The 18236-nt window shown below is 49.1% G+C and overlaps 1 protein-coding gene across 2 annotated transcripts in view; it reads right to left on the bottom strand.

Annotated features, from left to right (window-relative positions):
- Positions 1 to 13885, bottom strand: part of LOC119979474 (segment polarity protein dishevelled homolog DVL-1-like) — a 189494-nt gene extending 175609 nt beyond the window's left edge. For both annotated transcript variants that reach the window (XM_038821736.1, XM_038821738.1), the window contains exon 1: positions 13584 to 13885. In XM_038821736.1, coding sequence (XP_038677664.1) covers positions 13584 to 13753 — 170 coding nt within the window. In that variant the 5' untranslated portion in view covers positions 13754 to 13885. The remainder of the gene's footprint in view (positions 1 to 13583) is intronic.
- Between the last annotated feature and the right edge of the window lie 4351 nt (positions 13886 to 18236).

Here is an 18236-nt window from a genome sequence, read left to right as displayed (position 1 = left end):
GTAGTCGAACAGCCTGATGCTGCACTATCCAGAATCACACAAAGAATTGTCACTTGGGCAAAGTGCCAAAAGAGATAAAATGCATCCACAACACAGCATTCCCTGTCCCAAATCTCCCTCAAGAATATGACACACCCCCCAACATCCTACCACAATCACATCAAAATCAGAGAGAGGCAGGAGGCCAAGTTAAAACAGCAAACCAAAGGTGAAGAACAATAAACTGCTAACTCCCCAAACTCCAGTAGAGCGGCTGCTGCAGGCACTCTATTTTTACATAGCATCTATAATTGATTCTGTGGCCACAGTATTCCAATCCCTGCTCATGGTCTTTCTATAGGTCACTTGCCTCCATCGTTATGATCACAAAGGATGTTTTTCTTGTGCACTTACATCATTTTACTTCATACATTCATGTAAAATAAAATTCAGTGCTCTTACTCTCTCTACCCCGCATTCCTACCACCAACCTAGCAGCTGCTGCCAATGCTTCATTTCCAGAAATATTTGATCTGAATGTGTTTGTGTACTGATGTAATGGGTCCCTGGCCACTCCACCTCCCCTGCAACAGCGCCCAGCCCTTCCCAGTGTGATCCATCAATTAGATTTTCATTCACAGGAAGCTAGTTCTTGAATTTTAACTGTAGGAAATGAATCCGAAACAATTAGAACACAGCTTCATTGTTAAACTATCCATGCCCTCTTCACCTCCACTTGATGTGCTCTCTCCTTCCTAGTTTTAAACAACATGAAAACAAGTGACAAGTAACAAAGAGTTGAATGAGAGTTAGATGCTGCCATCACTAACAGGCTTTCTCATATGCTGTCCTCACTGGCCTGCCCACCCCTTTCTGCATACATCTCAATACTCGAGACTGCACAGCTGCACCCTTTTGGTGCTCCCAAAATCCATGCTCCACCATCCTGAAGCAGCTTAACTGCCGTATCTATCACAGCCGATCTCAAATCACATGGTGAACTGTACCTCTGAACATGTCTAAACCAATCGGGCAGTCTGTTTACTGCAACTGCCGTCCACCAGGTACTACACCATAGTCTCCACCAGTGACCAATCCGTGCCTGTGGAAGTCTTGCGTCGCATTCTAAGGCCTCTGAAAACCCCCATCCAGGATTAAGTGCCCACCACCCCATCATCCATTCATCCCTGCTTGCAATTGTCCTTCTCCTCATTAATCACACAGAATGCAAAGAAAGAATACACCACATAGCCCATCAAGCCTGGTCTGCCATTCAATATCATGGCTGATCTTGGGATTCCAGTCATTTCCCCACCTGCTCCCCATATCCCTTAATTCCCCGAGCTAAAACACATCAGTGCCAGCTTAATAATAGTAATCTTTATTGTCACAAGTGGGCTTACATTAACACTGCAATGATGTGACTGTGAAAATCCCCTAGTTGCCACACTCTGGCATCTGTTCGGGTACACGGAGGGAGAATTCAGAATATCCAATTCACCTAACAAGCACGTCTTTTGGGCGTGTGGGAGGAAACTGGAGGACTCGGAGGAAACCCACGCAGACACACTGAGAACGTGCAGACTCCGCACAGACAGTGACCCAAGCCAGGAATCTAACCTGGGACCCTGGTGCTGTGAAGCAACAGTGCTAACCACTATGCTGCTGTGCCACCCGCTTTAAATGTATTCAATGGTGGCACATCCACAACCGTCTGAAGTAGAGAATTCCAAAGATTCATAGCCCTTTTGAATGAAGTGATTTCTGCTCATCTTAGTCCTAAGTGATTGGTCACTTTTCTAGAGACTGTACCCTCGTGCCAGTTGCCCTCCAAGAAAGCAAGTCACCAAGTGTTATTGCCAGCCCAGATTTACATTGCATATTATGGGGTGCATTTTATAGGGTCTGCAAGAGCAATGTCCTTTTACACTGCATGAGATGGAGGACCAGCTGATCCTGCAAGTTGAGCCATGTCTGAACATTAACATGAGCAATCAATAGAGTGAATGTAAATGTACATCATCTCTCCCACAATAAAGACAGTGTCCCCCAACTCCTATGCAACCATCAATGCGTGCCAACCATGAAACACCATCATTTTTGGTATTTGGTAGGGTTCCAGTGGGCACACGGGATTATTAAGGCTCATCTGCACCGATACGGTTCTGCTGTAAATTGGACAGGTCACCACATGTTTGGGTTTTGGATGAGTTGCTGGTTTGGGATATCTTCTGGTTGTATTTTCTCTCTGTTTCTGATATGTATTTGCCTTCAAAAGAGGTTGCACTATTTTATATTTGGTTGTGCCAGGTGCAGCAATCATGGGTGAGATTTGCCCAGGAAGTAAAAATCAAAACTCCTAAGTGAAACTTCAGAATGTCCATGAAGTGCTTCTTTTGACTGGCATGACAGCATACCCCAGACTCATGCAAGGGATTCACTCGGTTAATTCAGACATTCGGACTTAGTGGCCAGCCCAACTCAGTTGTGACTGTCTCAATATGGTGTGGACACTTGGCACATTGGCTCGGGTGAGCACCTGTGTCTGGTATTTTGTCCTGCCACCTATCTTCAGAAGCTTCAAAAGGCCCCTCAAGTGAAAGTGGTTAAGGTCTTTGACATCACTCTGATACACAGTTCAAGTCTCGCACACGTAAAACAGAATTGGCAGGACGATTTCTATTTCTCTTGTAGACTTCTAGTTTGACAGGCAGACTTACTCCTCTTCGTTCCCAGACTGATATTTGATGTCTGCTGAAAACTACAATTGTTTTGCCAATTCTTTCCCGTGTCTAGTTGCCAACATAGACAGCTTGAGATAGTTCTTCCAAGATAAGTGAACTTGACAAGTTCTGGTCATGAACAGAAACATTAGGCTCAAGTTAGGGCTTTCCTGGAGCAGGCTGTTACATGACTACGTTTCTTTGTGCTGATCATATATCCCAAGTTTCCGCATGCATTGGAGAACAAGTTCCTGCTACATTGCATGTCCAAATCCTGAAACAGTAGCTAGTGCACAGTCATCAGCAAACAGGAAGTATGCCCTTGGAGACCTTGGTCTTTGCCTGGAGTTGTATCAGATTGAACACTAATTTTATTGCCAGGATCACCATCATGGAAGGCATCTGGTTGCATGGCCAAGAAAAACCTGAAGACGTTTGGCACGAGCATGCAGCCCTGTTTAACTCCATTCGTGGCTGGGAATGGGTCAGAGGACTCACCATCATTCAGGACACCCATGTCTTTGTGGAAGTATCGAATCATTGCAATTAATTTCTCAGGGCAGCGAAGTTTCTCCCTTACATTCCAACGGCCCTGGTCAGGTCTTGGCATTTTTCCAGGAGCTGTCTAACTTGGTTCATCCGTGGTTCCTCAAAGAGTGTCACTCACAAGATAACAAAAAGGACTCGCATATGAAGAGTTGCAACTTATGCAACCAACAAACATTGGAAGGTTACATTGGACGGGGTAGGCATCAAATCAAAGCTCTCCAATACAGTTCCAATGGAAACAGGCATTACTTGTGGCATCAACTCACCATGCTGGTAGAGTGAGTTAGGATGCAGGGGTAGAGTGGGTTAGGATGGAGGAGGAATCTTGTAAAGGGTTTAGTTTGAGGGCTATGGTGACAGCAGCGTTGCCAATGGCTCGGAGTAGGTATTCAAGGAGCCCAGTGGTGCAGTCCACGGTGCAGATATGGAATCAGCTAAGGAAGCATTTTAGGGTGCAAGGGATGTCGGTGCTAATGCCGCTGTGCGAGAATCATGGGTTTGATCCGGGGGGGGGGGGTTGTTAGTATATAGATGGAGGGAAGTGGGGTTGGTCAAGGTGAGGGATTTGTATTTGGAGGAGTGAAGGGAGAGGGTAGAGCTGCTGAGGGGGAGTGAGTTCAGGTATCTGCAGGTTCGGTACTTTTCAAGAAAGGTCTGGAGGGTGTTCCCTAGGGGAAATTGTACAGACTGTATATCATAGAATTTACAGTGCAGGAGGCCATTCGGCTCATCGAGTCTGCACATGCTCTTGGAAAGAGCACCCTGCCCAAGGTCAACACCTCCACCCTATCCCCATAACCCAGTAACCTGACCCAACACTAAGGGCAACTTTGGACACTAAGGACAATTTATCATGGCCAATCCACCTAACCTGCACATCTTTGGACTGTGGGAGGAAACCGGAGCACCCGGAGGAAACCCACGCACACACGGCGAGGATGTGCAGACTCCGCACAGACAGTGACCCAAGCCGGAATCGAACCTGGGACCCTGGAGCTGTGAAGCAATTGTGCCATCCACAATGCTACCTTGCTGCCCAGGTATAGTTGATTGTTGTAAAGTATGTTTCCCGGAGTGTTTATTTCTGTAATCTGTTTTGATACATGTTTGTAATAAAATACGTTTTTAAAAAAACTTCCCGTGCTTTACTTCGCAAACTAAAAATGTAACTAACTACATATTACTTACAACTTGCAGATGCACCCCCACTGCAAATTCCGTTTGTAAATTATGAATCACAAACATTGGTGCCAGCCCCATACTGTGCAAAGACTGCACTAGTCAATAACTATGGGGTTGATCATAATCATGGGAAGGGAGGTAGAAAAGTTAGAACGGCCTCGTTTGTATCAGAGGATTATGGCACTTTTAATGTCATTGCTGAATGTTTGTGGCAAAGGCTTGGCTGAATACAATTTGAACCAAGTCCCAATCACCTCTTTGCTGACTGACCTACAATGGCACGGGTCCAGTAATACCTCAAACTTTAAATCCTCATCCTGGTGTTCAATTTCCTCCACGGTTTTGCCTCCATCTTTGTAACCTCTTCCAGTCCTACAATCCTCCGGGTTCTGTGTTCTTCCAATTCTTTTTTGTTAAATTTAGTGTACCCAATTCATTTTTTCCAATTAAGGGGCAATTTAGCGTGGCCAATCCACCTACCCTGCACATCATTGGGTTGTGGGGGCAAAACCCATGTAGACACGGGGAGAATGTGCAAACTCCACACGGGCAGTGACCCAGAGCCGGGATCGAATCTGGGACTTTGGCACCGTGAGACAGCAAGGCTAACCCACTGCGCCACCGTGCTGCCCTGCGTTCTCCCCAATTCTGACCTCTTGGCACAGCCCCGATATTAATCGTTTCAACCTGGCAGTCATGCCTTTGACTGCCAAGATTCTCCCTGAATCTCTAACACCTCTCTACATCTCTCTCTCGCTCTCTCTCACTTTCTCACTCCTCCTTTAAGACACACCTTAAAACCTACCTATTTGAACAAGATTTTGGTTCACCTGTCCTATTATCTCTTTACATCTTTCAATGTGTGGTGATGTTCCTGTGAAGCAACTTGGGACCTTGATGTTAAAGATGTTATATAAATTCAAGTTCTTTTTGATATGACTTGTTCTGTCAATGGTGCTTTGAAGAATGCTCAGAGATGGAACACAAATCTGTTCACGTATTTGCAAACCAAAGATTTCCAAATTTGTAAGTAATCTTCAAATGGAAACTCCTTTTACTAAATAAACCAACAAAGGAGCTTCCCTAGCTTGAGGGCGCTGGAGGAGAAGTTTGGGTTGGCAAGAGGGAATGACTTCAGATATTTACAGATGCAGGCCTTTCTGCACAGGCAGGTATCATCCTTCCCACTCCTGCCACTAAGGGGGATCCAGGATAGGGTAGTGTCTAGGGGATGGGTGGGGGAGGGGAGTGTTTCGGACATCTACAAAGAACTAATGGGGGCGGAGGAGACGCAGATCGAGGAGCTGAGGCGTAAGTGGGAAGAGGAGCTTGGGGGAAGAGATGGAGGACGGCTTATGGGAGGACGCGTTGAGCAGAGTCAACGTGACCGCTATGTGCGCAAGACTCAGGTTGATCAATTCAAGGTGGTACATCGGGCCCATATGACAGTGGCCCGGATGAGCAGATTCTTTGGGGTGGAAGACAGGTGTGTAAAATGTGCAGGCGGACCAGCGAACCATGTTCACATGTTCTGGTCATGTCCAAAACTTAGGGGATATTGGCAGGTGTTTGCAGACGGCATGTCCAGAGTATTGAAAACAAGGGTGGCAATGAGTCCAGAGGTGGCGATTTTTAGGGTGTCGGAAGATCCGGGAGTCCAGGAAGAGAAAGAGGCAGATGTTCTGGCCTTTGCCTCCCTGGTAGCCCGGTGACGGCTATTATTAGCTTGGAGAGACTCAAAGCCCCCAAAGTCAGAGGCCTGGTTAACCGACATGGCGAGCTTTCTCGGCCTGGAGAAGATTAAGTTCGCCCTGAGAGGGTCAGTGTTAGGGTTCGTGCAGAGGTAGCAACCATTCATCGACTTCTTTGCGGAGCATTAATCGTCAGCCGGGGGGGGGGGCTAGGGTAGCCTCGAATAGGGGGTTAAATAGGCGGGTCTTGGAGGGACGGGTGTCGGTGTTAGCACTATGTTTATTGTTCTTTGTACACTGTTTTTATACTGTTGTTACTTGTAATGCCAAAAATACCTCATTAAAATTGTTGTTTAAAAAAATAAACCAACAGAGGCATTATTAATAAATAGTTTAAGTATTATAAATTTATGAAGATTTTAGACAAACATTAATACCTTCGAGAAATGATTGAAAATTAAATCATGCTGGCAAACTGTGTAAAGGACAGGTGGACTCTGACTTGCACTTCTGCTGCATGTCATGTTACTGAACTTTGCCCCAATTCTCGCTGACATGCAAGGACATATGTGGGTTTCTTCAACACTTACTGGCACCCTGTCCACCACTGTATCACTGACCAGTACTGAAAGATTTAAGACCCAGGAAAGGGTGACGGAGAGAGTAAAATGACCAACACACAAGCTTGTTCTGTTCCCAGCCCTCCCGAAAGTGTGTTTCCTTTATTATCAGCACTGTAGCTGGTTTCGCCCCCGAGGCGCTGGGGGATAAAAGCAGAATCTAACTGACCCCTACAGATGGGAAGATTCCAGGTATATTGACAGTCTGGGTTCAGGGCTCAATACTCCCACCCCACCCACAATTATACCAAGAGCAAACATCAGCCAGCATTCCTGATCCATTAAAGGTGCACATTAGGACATCAGCTGGAATTGAAATATAGGAAATATGAGTAGGCCCTTCAAGCCTGCTCCGCCTTTCAGCACAATCATAGATGATCATCCAATCATCTCAATCCTAAATGGTCTACCCCAGGGGTAGGCAAACTACGGCCCAATTTTTTATGTTTTTTTTAATAAGGTTAATGGGGGGAGGCTGTTGGGTTACTGGTATAGGGTGGATACGTTGACTTGAGTAGGGTGATCATTGCTCGGCACAACATCGAGGGCCGAAGGGCCTGTTCTGTGTTCTATGTGAGGCGCCCAGAATCATAACCGGGTGAAGCGCCATTTTTGAAAAGTAGACAAAAAGAGGGCTAAAGGCAGGATGCCGCCGGGGGAAGCACTGAGGTATATGCCGCACGCTAATTGGTTACAACCGGGACTATTAATTAATATACTATGCGGCCCTTTAAAATTGTGAATTTCTGAATGTGGCCCTTGCACGGAAAAGTTTGCCCACCCCTGGTCTACCCCATATCCTCAGACTGTGACCCCTGGTTCTGGACTCCCTGCCATTAGGAACATCCTTACTGCATCTACCCTGTATAATCCTGTTAGAATTTTATAGGTTTCAATGAGAGCCCCCCCGTCACTCTTCTAAATCCAGCGAATATAATCCTAACTCAATCCCTCCCCAAATGTCAGTCCCACCATCCCAGGAATCAGTCTAGTAAACCTTCTCTGCACTCTCTCTACAGCAAGAATATCCTTCCTCAAATAAGGCGTCTAAAACTGCACACAATATTCCAGGTGTGGTCTCACAAAGCCCCTGCATAATTGCAGCAAGACATGTACTCCTGTACTCCAATTCTCTCGCTATGAAGGCCAACAAACCATTTGCCTTCTTTATCGCCTGCTGTACCTGCATGTTTACCTTCAACGACTGGCGTACAAGGACTCCCAGGTCTCGTTGCTCATTTCCCTCTCAATCTATAGCCATTCAGATAATAATCTGCCTTCCTGTTTTTGCTACCAAAGTGGATAACCTCACATTTATCCACAGTATACTGTATCGGCCATTAATTTGCCAATTCACTCAACTTGTCCAAATTATACTGAAGGATCTCTGCATCATCCTCACAGCTCACCCTCCCACCCAACTTGGTGTCATCTGCAAATTTGGAGAAATCACATTTTGGTCACTTATCTAAATCATTAATATATATTGTGAATAGCTGGGGTCCCAGCATCTATCCCTGCAGTGCCTCTTTAGCCACTGCCTTTAAGTTGGCAAAAGGCCCATTTATTCTTCCTTTCTTTTTCCTGTCTGCCAACCAGTTTTCGATCCATCTGAATGCACTTCCCCTCAATCCCATGCACTTTAATTTTACACGCTAACCACTTCTGCAAATCCAAATAAACCACATCCACTGGCTCTCCCTCATCAACTCTAGTGGTTATATCCCCGAAGAATTCCAGCAGATTTGCCAAGCATGATTTCCCTTTAATAAATCCATGTCTACTCTGTCTGATCCTGCCACTGTTTTCCAACTGCTTTATTATTAAATATTTTTTAATGTCCTCTAACATTTTCCCGACTACCAACGTCAGGCTGACCAGTCTATAATTCTTGATTTTCTAGACTAGATTGGATTCAACGGAGATCCCCATTCCCCTGTGGTATGAGAAAGAAAGACTTCATTTATGTGGCAGCTTTCAAACCAGATAAATGTTCAAGTGATGTTGGTCATGAGATTGGCCCAGAACACCAGGTGCAATGCCCCTTCTCCTAATCAAAACTGGAGCCTAAACGTCCACCTGGGAGGCAGATTCACCCAAAGAAGAGTATGGTGAGATGTACTGTCAGGTGGATTAGAGAGAGATTAAGGAAAAGAAAAAAGCTTGTCAGTGTAAGGAAAAGTAATGAAAACTAATGAAGGGTCATAATTTGACGGCCTTGGAAGAAAACTTGACTTCAGCCAGGGCAAGATTGGAAATGAAATATTTCTGGCTACAATGTCTCTGAGAGAAATACTGAAGGAAAAGCAGAAATAGGGGGCTGCCATAAATTACAGCTCTAGAAAGGAAAGGTTTGTTGATGATGGGGTACGCACACAGTCTAGCTGAACTCGTTATTGTATCGAGAGAACATTTAGACCAACCAACAACGGGAAAGAACTGGAGGATGCGACTGGCAGGCAGGTGTGTCGTTACATGTGCAACGAGATGAGGAGTCATCAATCCTGGCCCAGATTGGAATACAGCAACATTTGCAGTAATAATGTGGGTAATAAGCAGGATTAGTGAGACCCCTAAAGGTGGAAGAGCTGGGGAAATTTTTAATCAAGGTTTACAATGAAAACAGATAGACAAAAAGTGGATCCTCAACTCAAGGTACCAGGCCAAAGATCAGCTAATCGACTGAGATATACCGTTGAAACTAGGGCAGCACAGTAGCATAATGGTTAGCACAATTGCTTCACAGTTCCAGGGTCCCAGGTTCGATTCCCGGCTTGGGTCACTGTCTGTGCGGAGTCTGCACGTTCTCCCCATGTCTGCATGGGCTTCCTCTGGGTGCTCCGGCTTCCTCCTACAGTCCAAATATATGCAGGATTAGGTGGATTAGCCATGATAAATTGCCCTTAGGTTAGGTAGGGTTACTTAGTTACGGGGATAGGGTAGAGTTGCGAGCTGAAGGAGGTGCTCTTTCCAAGAGCCGGTGCAGACTCGATGGGCCGAATGGCCTCCTTCTGCACTGTAAATTCTAGAAAAATCTAGCCCAGATAAATAAAGTGAAATAAAATAGCAGAGTGAAGAACTATTCAAATTAAATTAATTATGTGCAGGTTAAATAGGTGCTAGGTGTAAAAAGAATGTCAGAAGGGAGAAAATATCCAAGAACATAATTTAAAAGGGAATTGGATAAGTACTTTTTAAATAATAAAGGAATATAAACAAGTAGATAAATTCCTGAAGAAATAAATTGCAATGGTGTGGCGAAGGAGGGGGGGAAGAAAAGAGTGGGACTAGAAGAATTGTTCAGCAAAAGAACCAACGCAGGCTCAATGGATCAAATGGCCTCCTTATATCATTCTATGAAATGGGGTTATTGTGGATAGTTGAAGATCAAACATTAGCACAGACACGATAGGTGAAATGGCTTCTACTGTGTGTTAATTCTGATTTTCAGTAACACAGTGTACTGTTAGTTAAACAGGTGACGCCCTGATCTCAAATTTGAGTATATTTACATTGACTATAGACTGTACTAGCATGCCTAATATATTGGAGTAAATATATTACATTTAATTATGATTGGATGAGCATTCGCCATGTTTAGCCAGTTCGGCTGATTGTCACCTGGCCTACAAAGTGTGTCTTCACCTGATCTGATTCCAGACCTTACCCCGAGACCGCAACATGTTTTTAAAAAACGCATTTTATTCAAACTTGTATCAAAGCAGGTTACAGCAAATGAACACCCTGGGAAACATACTTCCCAACAATCAACTATAGTCTGTACAGATTTCCCCCTTCTTCAACCCCCCTCCCTCCAACCGCCTGCGACGAACAGCTCCTCAAACACGATCACAAACATCCCCCACCTTGTCCACATTCGCTGCCCAATAATAACGAAGCAAGTTTGGCAACGCCAACACCACGCGCCCCCCCCCCCCCCCCCCCCCCCCCCCCCCCGCCCCCAGCCCGCCCGCTGCCTCTGCCCTCTGTAGCAGGGTCCTCCCCACCCTTGGCACCTTCCCCGCCCATACAAAGTCAGAGATGATTGTGCCCAATTTCCGAAAAAAGGCCTTTGGTATAAAGATCGGGAGAGCCTGAAAGATAAACAAGAAACTCAGCAGAATATTCATTTGCACCACTTGGTCCCTCCCCACCTACGTTAAGTGCAGCGTATCCCACCTCTTAAGATCCTCCCTGGCCTCCTCCACCAGCTTTGTTAAGTTCCACTTATGGAGCACCATTCATTCCCTCGCTCCCTGAATCTCCAAGTACCTAAACCTATCCCTCGCTACCGTAAATGGCATTCCCCCTAAATTAGCCCGCTGTGGCAGCTCATTCACCGGGAATACCTCGCTTTTCCCTACATTCAGCTTGTATCCCGAGAACCCTCCAAACCTCCCCAACAAGCGCATAATCCTTCCCATACTCTCCAACAGATCCGAAACATACAGTAAGAGGTCATCGGCATAGAGCGACACCTGATGCTCGCTCTGTCCCCTCATTATCCCCTGCCACTCTGCCGACCCCCTGAGAGCCATCGCCAATGGCTCTATGGCCAGCGCAAACAGCAGCAGCGACAGCGGGCACCCCTGCCTCATACCGCTGTGTAAGTCAATGCTTTGTGAGCTCACATCATTCGTCCTCACCCTCGCTCTTGGCGCCACATACAGCAACCGCACGCGTGCCACAAATCTCGGCCCAAACCCAAACTTTCCTAAAACTTTGAACAAGTACCGCCACTCCACCCGATCAAATGCTTTCTCCGCGTCCATGGACATCACCACCTCTGGTACCAGAACTCTCGATGAATTCATCACCACATTCAACAGCCACCTTATATTACTCACGAGCTGCCTGCCCTTCACGAAGCCTGTTTGAGCTTCTGCTACCACTCACGGGACACAATCCTCCGTCCTCCCTGCCAAAAACTTAGCCAATACTTTCACATCCGTGTTCAATAGTGATATGGGTCTATACGACCCACATTCCACCGGATCCTTTCCTTTTTTTGGGATTAGTGTGATTACTGCCTGCTTTATCGTCTCCGGCAACACCCCTTCTCCAGTGCTTCATTAAATGCCCCCAACAGATATGGTTCCAGGTCCGCCGCAAATTCCTTATAAAATTCTGTCGGGTACCGATCCGGGAGACCGCAACATTTATAAAGCATTGTTGGATTGGAAGAAGATTGACGGTCACGTAGTTTGAGACCCTACTCCCTGACAACCTGTACATTTCATTATTTCTATTTTTTGTGTCAGCTGTTTCTCAGTTGGTAAAACACAGACACCAGAAAGGGAAGCCTGAGTGAAGATATTACAAATGTGTTTTTAAAATGGGGTGTAACATACAGTGGAAAGAAAAAAATGATAAATTTGTGCAAAACAATGAGTTCTGGGGACTTAGGTAGCATCCAAAGTTGTGGCTCAGTGGGTAGCACTCTCATCCCCGAGTGACAAGGTCATGGGTTCAAGTCCTACTATGCAGACTCGAGTCCCATAATCCAGGCTGACACTTTCAAACCAGTACTAAGGGAGTGCTGTACTGCCAGAGATGTCAATCTTTCACGTTAGATGTTAAACCAAGGCACTGTCTGATGTCTCACACAGTTGTTCTAAGGCACGGGTATCAACATTTTTCTCGCAACCAACATCATTAAAAACGGATTGAAAAGCAAAATATTAGATGCTGGAAATCTGAAATAAAAACAGAAAAGACTGGAAATACTCAGCACATCTGGCAGCATCAGTGGAGAGAAAAACAGAGAATGTCTGTGACCTTTCAATTCTGATACTGCCACACCTAAGTTTCAGCATTTCCTGTTTTTATTTCATGAAAACAAATTGAATAATTATCATATTGTTATTTGTGGGATGTTGCTTCTTCATACAAATTGCTGGTAAATTTCCTACATTACAACAATGACCACACTCCAAAATTATTTAACTGGCTCAAAAGTCCTTTGGGAGACCCGGAGGTTGTAAAAGGTGTTACATAAATGGAAGTCTTTAAATAAAGAGGATGATGCCAGAATTGAGACACTATTGTTATGAGGAGTGACTAGAGATACCAAGACTGTTTCCACCAGGCCACGAGGGGATTTAGTCGTGTTTTTGAATTTCTTAAGGTTTGATAGAGTGAAAAGGGAACGTATTCCCAATGGTTGGGGAATCAATGCTGAGGGGTTATTAATTTTAAATTCTCCCAGAGTGAGGAGACAGGTCAGGAGAAATTCCCTTACACTGTTAGAATTGTGAAATTCTTTGCCATAGGGAGTAGTAGAATGGCAGACCATTGCATTTTATAAGGGTAAATTGGATAAATATTAGAATCGGAAGATACACAGCCATGGGGGAGGAAAAAGCTACGTTTTGGATTCTTTTAGCTAAAATCCGTCCCTGAAGCAATGGGCCAAATGGCCTCCTGTGCTGTAAACCGCCATGGTTCTCTGGTCCAAGTGCAGTCAATGTTATGTAAACAAATGCAGCCGCCATTTGGCTCATCAGATCCAAGACCCAACAATGAATGAATGGATCTGGAGCGTGTTTCTGGTGCTGGTGGTTGAAAGGTGAATGAATATGTGCTGGCCGGGTCACCGGGTAAACAAGCTGCGGTTTACACCAGAAACACATGCGGGCAAATAATACCGAACAGAGGGTAGCTCACACAATCAGCTTTGTCCAAATCCCCCCCATTTCACCCAGTGATCCCTCACAAAACCCCGCCCGGTCCCCCTGCAGGAAGCCGGGGCCCCCTCCACAAACGGCCACACTCCCAACCCATCGGAGAGCAGTGGCCAGAGGCCGACCTCGGGGGGGGTGAGAGGGCTCGGAACTCACCCGAAGTCAAGGTCCATGGACTTGAAGAAGAATTTAAAGCTGCTGCTCGGCCTGTTGTTAAGAACCTGCTTGAAGTGACCGAGAGTGACCCGGTCCGGCGGCACCGCCACTTTCACCAAGTACGGCGTCTCCTCCTCATCCATGTGGTAAATTATCTTCGTCTCCGCCATCGGTGGGTCAGAAACCCAGCGGCAAACCCGCTGCCGCCCGTCTTCCGTCTCTGTCTCACCAGCTCATGGGTGTGGGAAAACCGGGAAATGTCAAACTCGACAGCGCGGCCCAGTGGACAGGCCCCGCTAACCACCCCGCCCTCCGCAACAGCGCCCCGCCCCCCGCAACAGCGCCCCGCCCCCCCCGCAACAGCGCCCCGCCCCCCCCGCAACAGCGCCCCGCCCCCCCCGCAACAGCGCCCCGCCCCCGCCGCAACAGCGCCCCGCCCCGCCGCAACAGCGCCCCGCCCCGCCGCAACAGCGCCCCGCCCCCCCGCAACAGCGCCCCGCCCCCCCGCAACAGCGCCCCGCCCCCCCGCAACAGCGCCCCGCCGCAACAGCGCCCTGCCCCCCCGCAACAGCGCCCCGCCCCCCCGCAACAGCGCCCCGCCCCGCCGCAACAGCGCCCCGCCCCCCCAGCAGTGCCCCGCTAACCACCCCGCCCCCCCGCAACAGCGCCCCGCCCCCCCGCAACAGCGCCCAGCCCCCCCAGCAGTGCCCCGCCCCCCACTAGCGCCCCGCCCCCCACTAGCGCCCCGCCCCCGCAACAGCGCCCAGCCCCCCAGCAGTGCCCCGCCCCCACTAGCGCCCCGCCCCCGCAACAGCGCCCCACCCCCCCAACAACACCCCGCCCCTCAACAACGCCCCGCCCCCCCAACAGCACCCCGCCTGCCCCAGCTCTGCCCTTCTCCCAACCTCACCCCGCCCCCTACCCACCGTCCCCACCCCTCACCATACACCACAACGCCCCCAACTCCGTTCCTCCACCAACCTCGCCCCGCCCCTCCCCAAACACCACCCCGCCCTCAAACAGCGCCCACCCCCAAACACTGCCCCGCCCCCAAACAGCATCCTGCCCCAACCCCATCCCTCCCTCAACTCCGCCCCTCCCTCAACTCCGCCCCTCGACCCGCCCACAGCCCCAGTCCCCACCCCGTCCCAAACACTGCCCCAACCCCCAACTCCGCCCTGCCCCCCAACTCCGCTCCGCCCTCCAACCTCGCCCCACCTCCTGCCCCCCATTCCCACCCCTCCCCAAATACCGTCCTGCCCCTAAACACCGTCCCCAAGCAGCGCTGCGCCCCCGAACAGCGCCCCGCCCCCACATAGAGCCCCGCCCCAAACCCGCCCCTTCCCCAACCTCACCCTGCTCCTAACCCCCAACCCCACCTTCCCCAAACAGCGCCCCACTCATCCCCTATTCACTGCCCGCCCGCCCCTTTCCATCACCACGCCCCTCTCCTCTGCCTGCCCCTCCCCTTTCTGTCACGCCGCCCCTCTCCACTGCCTGCCCCGCCCCTATCCTTCGCCCCATTGCTCTGCCGCCCCCCAACATCTGCAGCACCCACTGCCCACACGGTCCTGCATTCACACTGCTCACTCACGGTAATTCCCTTGCCCCGCTTCCGCACTACCAACTGTTGCTTTGTAATATAATCTTCTTTTTGTCACGAGTAGGCTTACATTGCAATGAAGTTACTGTGAAAAGCCCCTCCTCGCCCACTGCCCTGTTCTCCACATCTGTACTGCCCAACGTCTTCACCACCTTGCTCACTGCCCACTGAGAGCATCACCCACTGTACTCACCGACCACGGCCCGCAAAACCCACTGATGCCACTGCCCACTGTCCTCTCCTCACATCCGCACCACCCCCTGCCCTTGCCCCACATTCGAACTGCCCATTGCGCTCCCAACTCTGCCCGCCCACACATGTATTCCCACTCCCCTCCCAACCCCATGTGCACCAACCACTGCCCTCCCCACCCCGCATAAACACACCTACTGCCCCCACATCTGCATTGCTGACTGCCCCCACCATCCGCACTGTCTACTACCCGCACCTTGTACCTGCCCCAGTCTGTGCACCCTGCCCATTGCACCTGCCCATCCCCACACTCCCTGCCCACTTCACTCGCCCATGCCCACTCCACCTGCCTGTGCCCATGCCTGCTACAAACTTCACCACCCCTACCCATTCCACCCATCTGCAACTGTGCAGCTCACCCACTCCCCCACCTGCGCCCCATGCGCACTCCACCAAGCTCCTACCAACTGCTTAGCTGCACCCCATTACGACTGCACCGCCCGTCCACTTCTCCTGCCTGTGATCACATGCTCATTCTAACCACATGCATTCACACCACATTTAGAAATGAGGATGTCAGGTCAGCAGTCTAATGCATTCCCACCTCTTTGCCACCTTGCCCGCCCAGCAGCAGGGTGTAAAGAATTTGAATAATTATGTGCCGATATGTGAACCAATAGGAGGCGTCACTGGCATTTCCCAATGATATACAGGCTCCCTACTGAGGCTGCAGTCCAACTGTTGCCTGGAGGAAGCTTGCTGGTGATTGGCCAGGAGTGGGTGTCTGGAAGTTCTGCTGTGCCCCACCCCAAAGCTGTATGGATCAGCAGGCCACAGCTGCAACTGCTGACCATATTATGGAGGGCTTTCCCACCACAGGTGTGTACAGATAAGTTTGAAAAAATTCACAAACCTCTTTGGAGAGCTCCAAGATAGAGAGGGACCTTATTACAGGGATCCCTTGCGGAAGCAGTCTACCTTTTTTATTCGTTCTTGGGTTTTGGGTGACGCTGGCTGGGCCAGTATTTGTTGCCCATCCTGAATTGCCCTTGAACTGAGTGGCTTGCTGGATCATTTCAGAGGGCAGTTAGGAGTCAACCACATTGCTGTGTGGGTCTGGAGTCACATGTAGGCCAGACCAGGTAAGGGTGGCAGATTTCATTCCCTGAGGTGCATTAGTGAACCAGATGGGTTTTTACGACAATCAGCAATGGTTTCAGAATCATCATTATACTTTTCATTCCATATTTTTGATTGAATTCAAATTTCGCCATCTGCCATGGTGGGATTTGAACCCGGGACCCCAGAGTCTCTGGGTTATTAATCGAGCGAAAATACCACTACACTATCACCTCCGCAATTGCAGGGGTTCCTGTGGGTGTCTTCCTATCACAGGGGTCCCTGAGGCGGGACCCCCTATTAAAGGGGTTGCTGGGGGTGGTGTGGGGGAGGGGCCTGGTAAAGGTGGCATGGGTAGACAATGCATTCTTGGGAGGGGTGGCCCTCAGATGGGCACGGATGGTCCCTACCAGCTTAGCCCACTGTGAGGTGCACCACATCAGGCTCACGATTGCTGAGCCCACAAGACGGCACAGGCAGCACAGTGGTTACCACGGACCCGGGTTCACTGTCTGTCTGGAGTTTGTACATTCTTGCCGTGTCTTTGTGAGTTTCCTCCGGGTGCTCCGATTTCCTCCCACTGTCCAAAGATGTATGGGTTAGTTGGATTGGCCATGCTAAATTGCCCCTTGGTCTTCAGGGATGTGCGGGTTAGGTTATAGGTTTACGGGGCTAGGGTTGGGTGGATGACTGAGGGGACATGGTAGAGTGCTCTTGCAAAGGGTTGGTGCACACTCGATGGGCCAAATGGCCTCCTTTTACGCTGCAGGGATTCTATGATTATATGAAGTGATCCGCGCCCACATGATTCCGGCCGCAGTGACCAGAGTTTCACGAGAGGCTGGATCATAGGGCACCGGGCCCGTTAAATAAATGCAAATTGGTCATTAAGACCCAAATGCTCCCTTGGGTGAGACAAGGAAAAAATGGGAGAAGAAACTAGGCAAAGAGATAGGGGGAGGACTCCGGATCAAAACACTGCACAGGGCAAAGTTCACCTTCACGTGCTAAGGCTGAGCCGAACTAAAGGTGGTGCACAGAGCACACCTAACCAGAACTCGAATTAGCAGGTGTTTCCCGGAGGTGGAGGACAAATGTGAACGGTGCAAGGGAGGCCAAACACACCCACATGTTCAGGGCTTGCTCCAGGCTTGTCGGGTATTGGGTGTCCTTTTTCGAGACCATGTCCAAGGTTGTGGGAGAGAAGGTGAAGCCATGCCCAAATATATCTTTGGGGTATCAGATCAGCCAGAGCTCTTCATGGGGAGGGTTGGCTGACGCCCTAGCCTTTGATTTGCCTCCTTGATCGCCCGCAAGAGAATCCTGCTTGGCTGGTGATCGGCAGCACCACCCAAGGCTGCAGACTGGCTGTCCAACCTAGTGGAATTTCTCCGGCTGGAGAAAATAAAATTTGCCATCCGCGGATCGCAAGGAGACTTCCAAAGGACATGGAAGCCGTTCACTGACTTGTTTCATGACCTGTTTGTTGTAAGCAACCAATAGAGCTGGGGGTAGGGGTGTTGAAGGCGAACAAAAAGGAACAACAGGACGGACAAAGCCGCAAGGGACCGGTTCGATGGTAAGCTGAGGCTCAAACTAAATTGTATATAAATGCCTGCAAATGTGTGGCTCTGCCATATTGCGGAATGTAAAATATGTTTGCCAGCTAAAGGGGAGGTCACGGCCACCGTTGTTGTTGTAACGATGGTCGCTTGTAAATATACGTGTTGATTTTTTCC

The sequence above is a fragment of the Scyliorhinus canicula genome, chromosome 16 (assembly GCF_902713615.1).
Source record: "Scyliorhinus canicula chromosome 16, sScyCan1.1, whole genome shotgun sequence".
In the NCBI taxonomy this organism is placed as follows: Eukaryota; Metazoa; Chordata; class Chondrichthyes; order Carcharhiniformes; family Scyliorhinidae; genus Scyliorhinus; species Scyliorhinus canicula.
The sequence above is the reverse complement of the archived record's forward strand: the minus strand, read 5'-3'. Positions and strand labels throughout refer to the sequence as shown.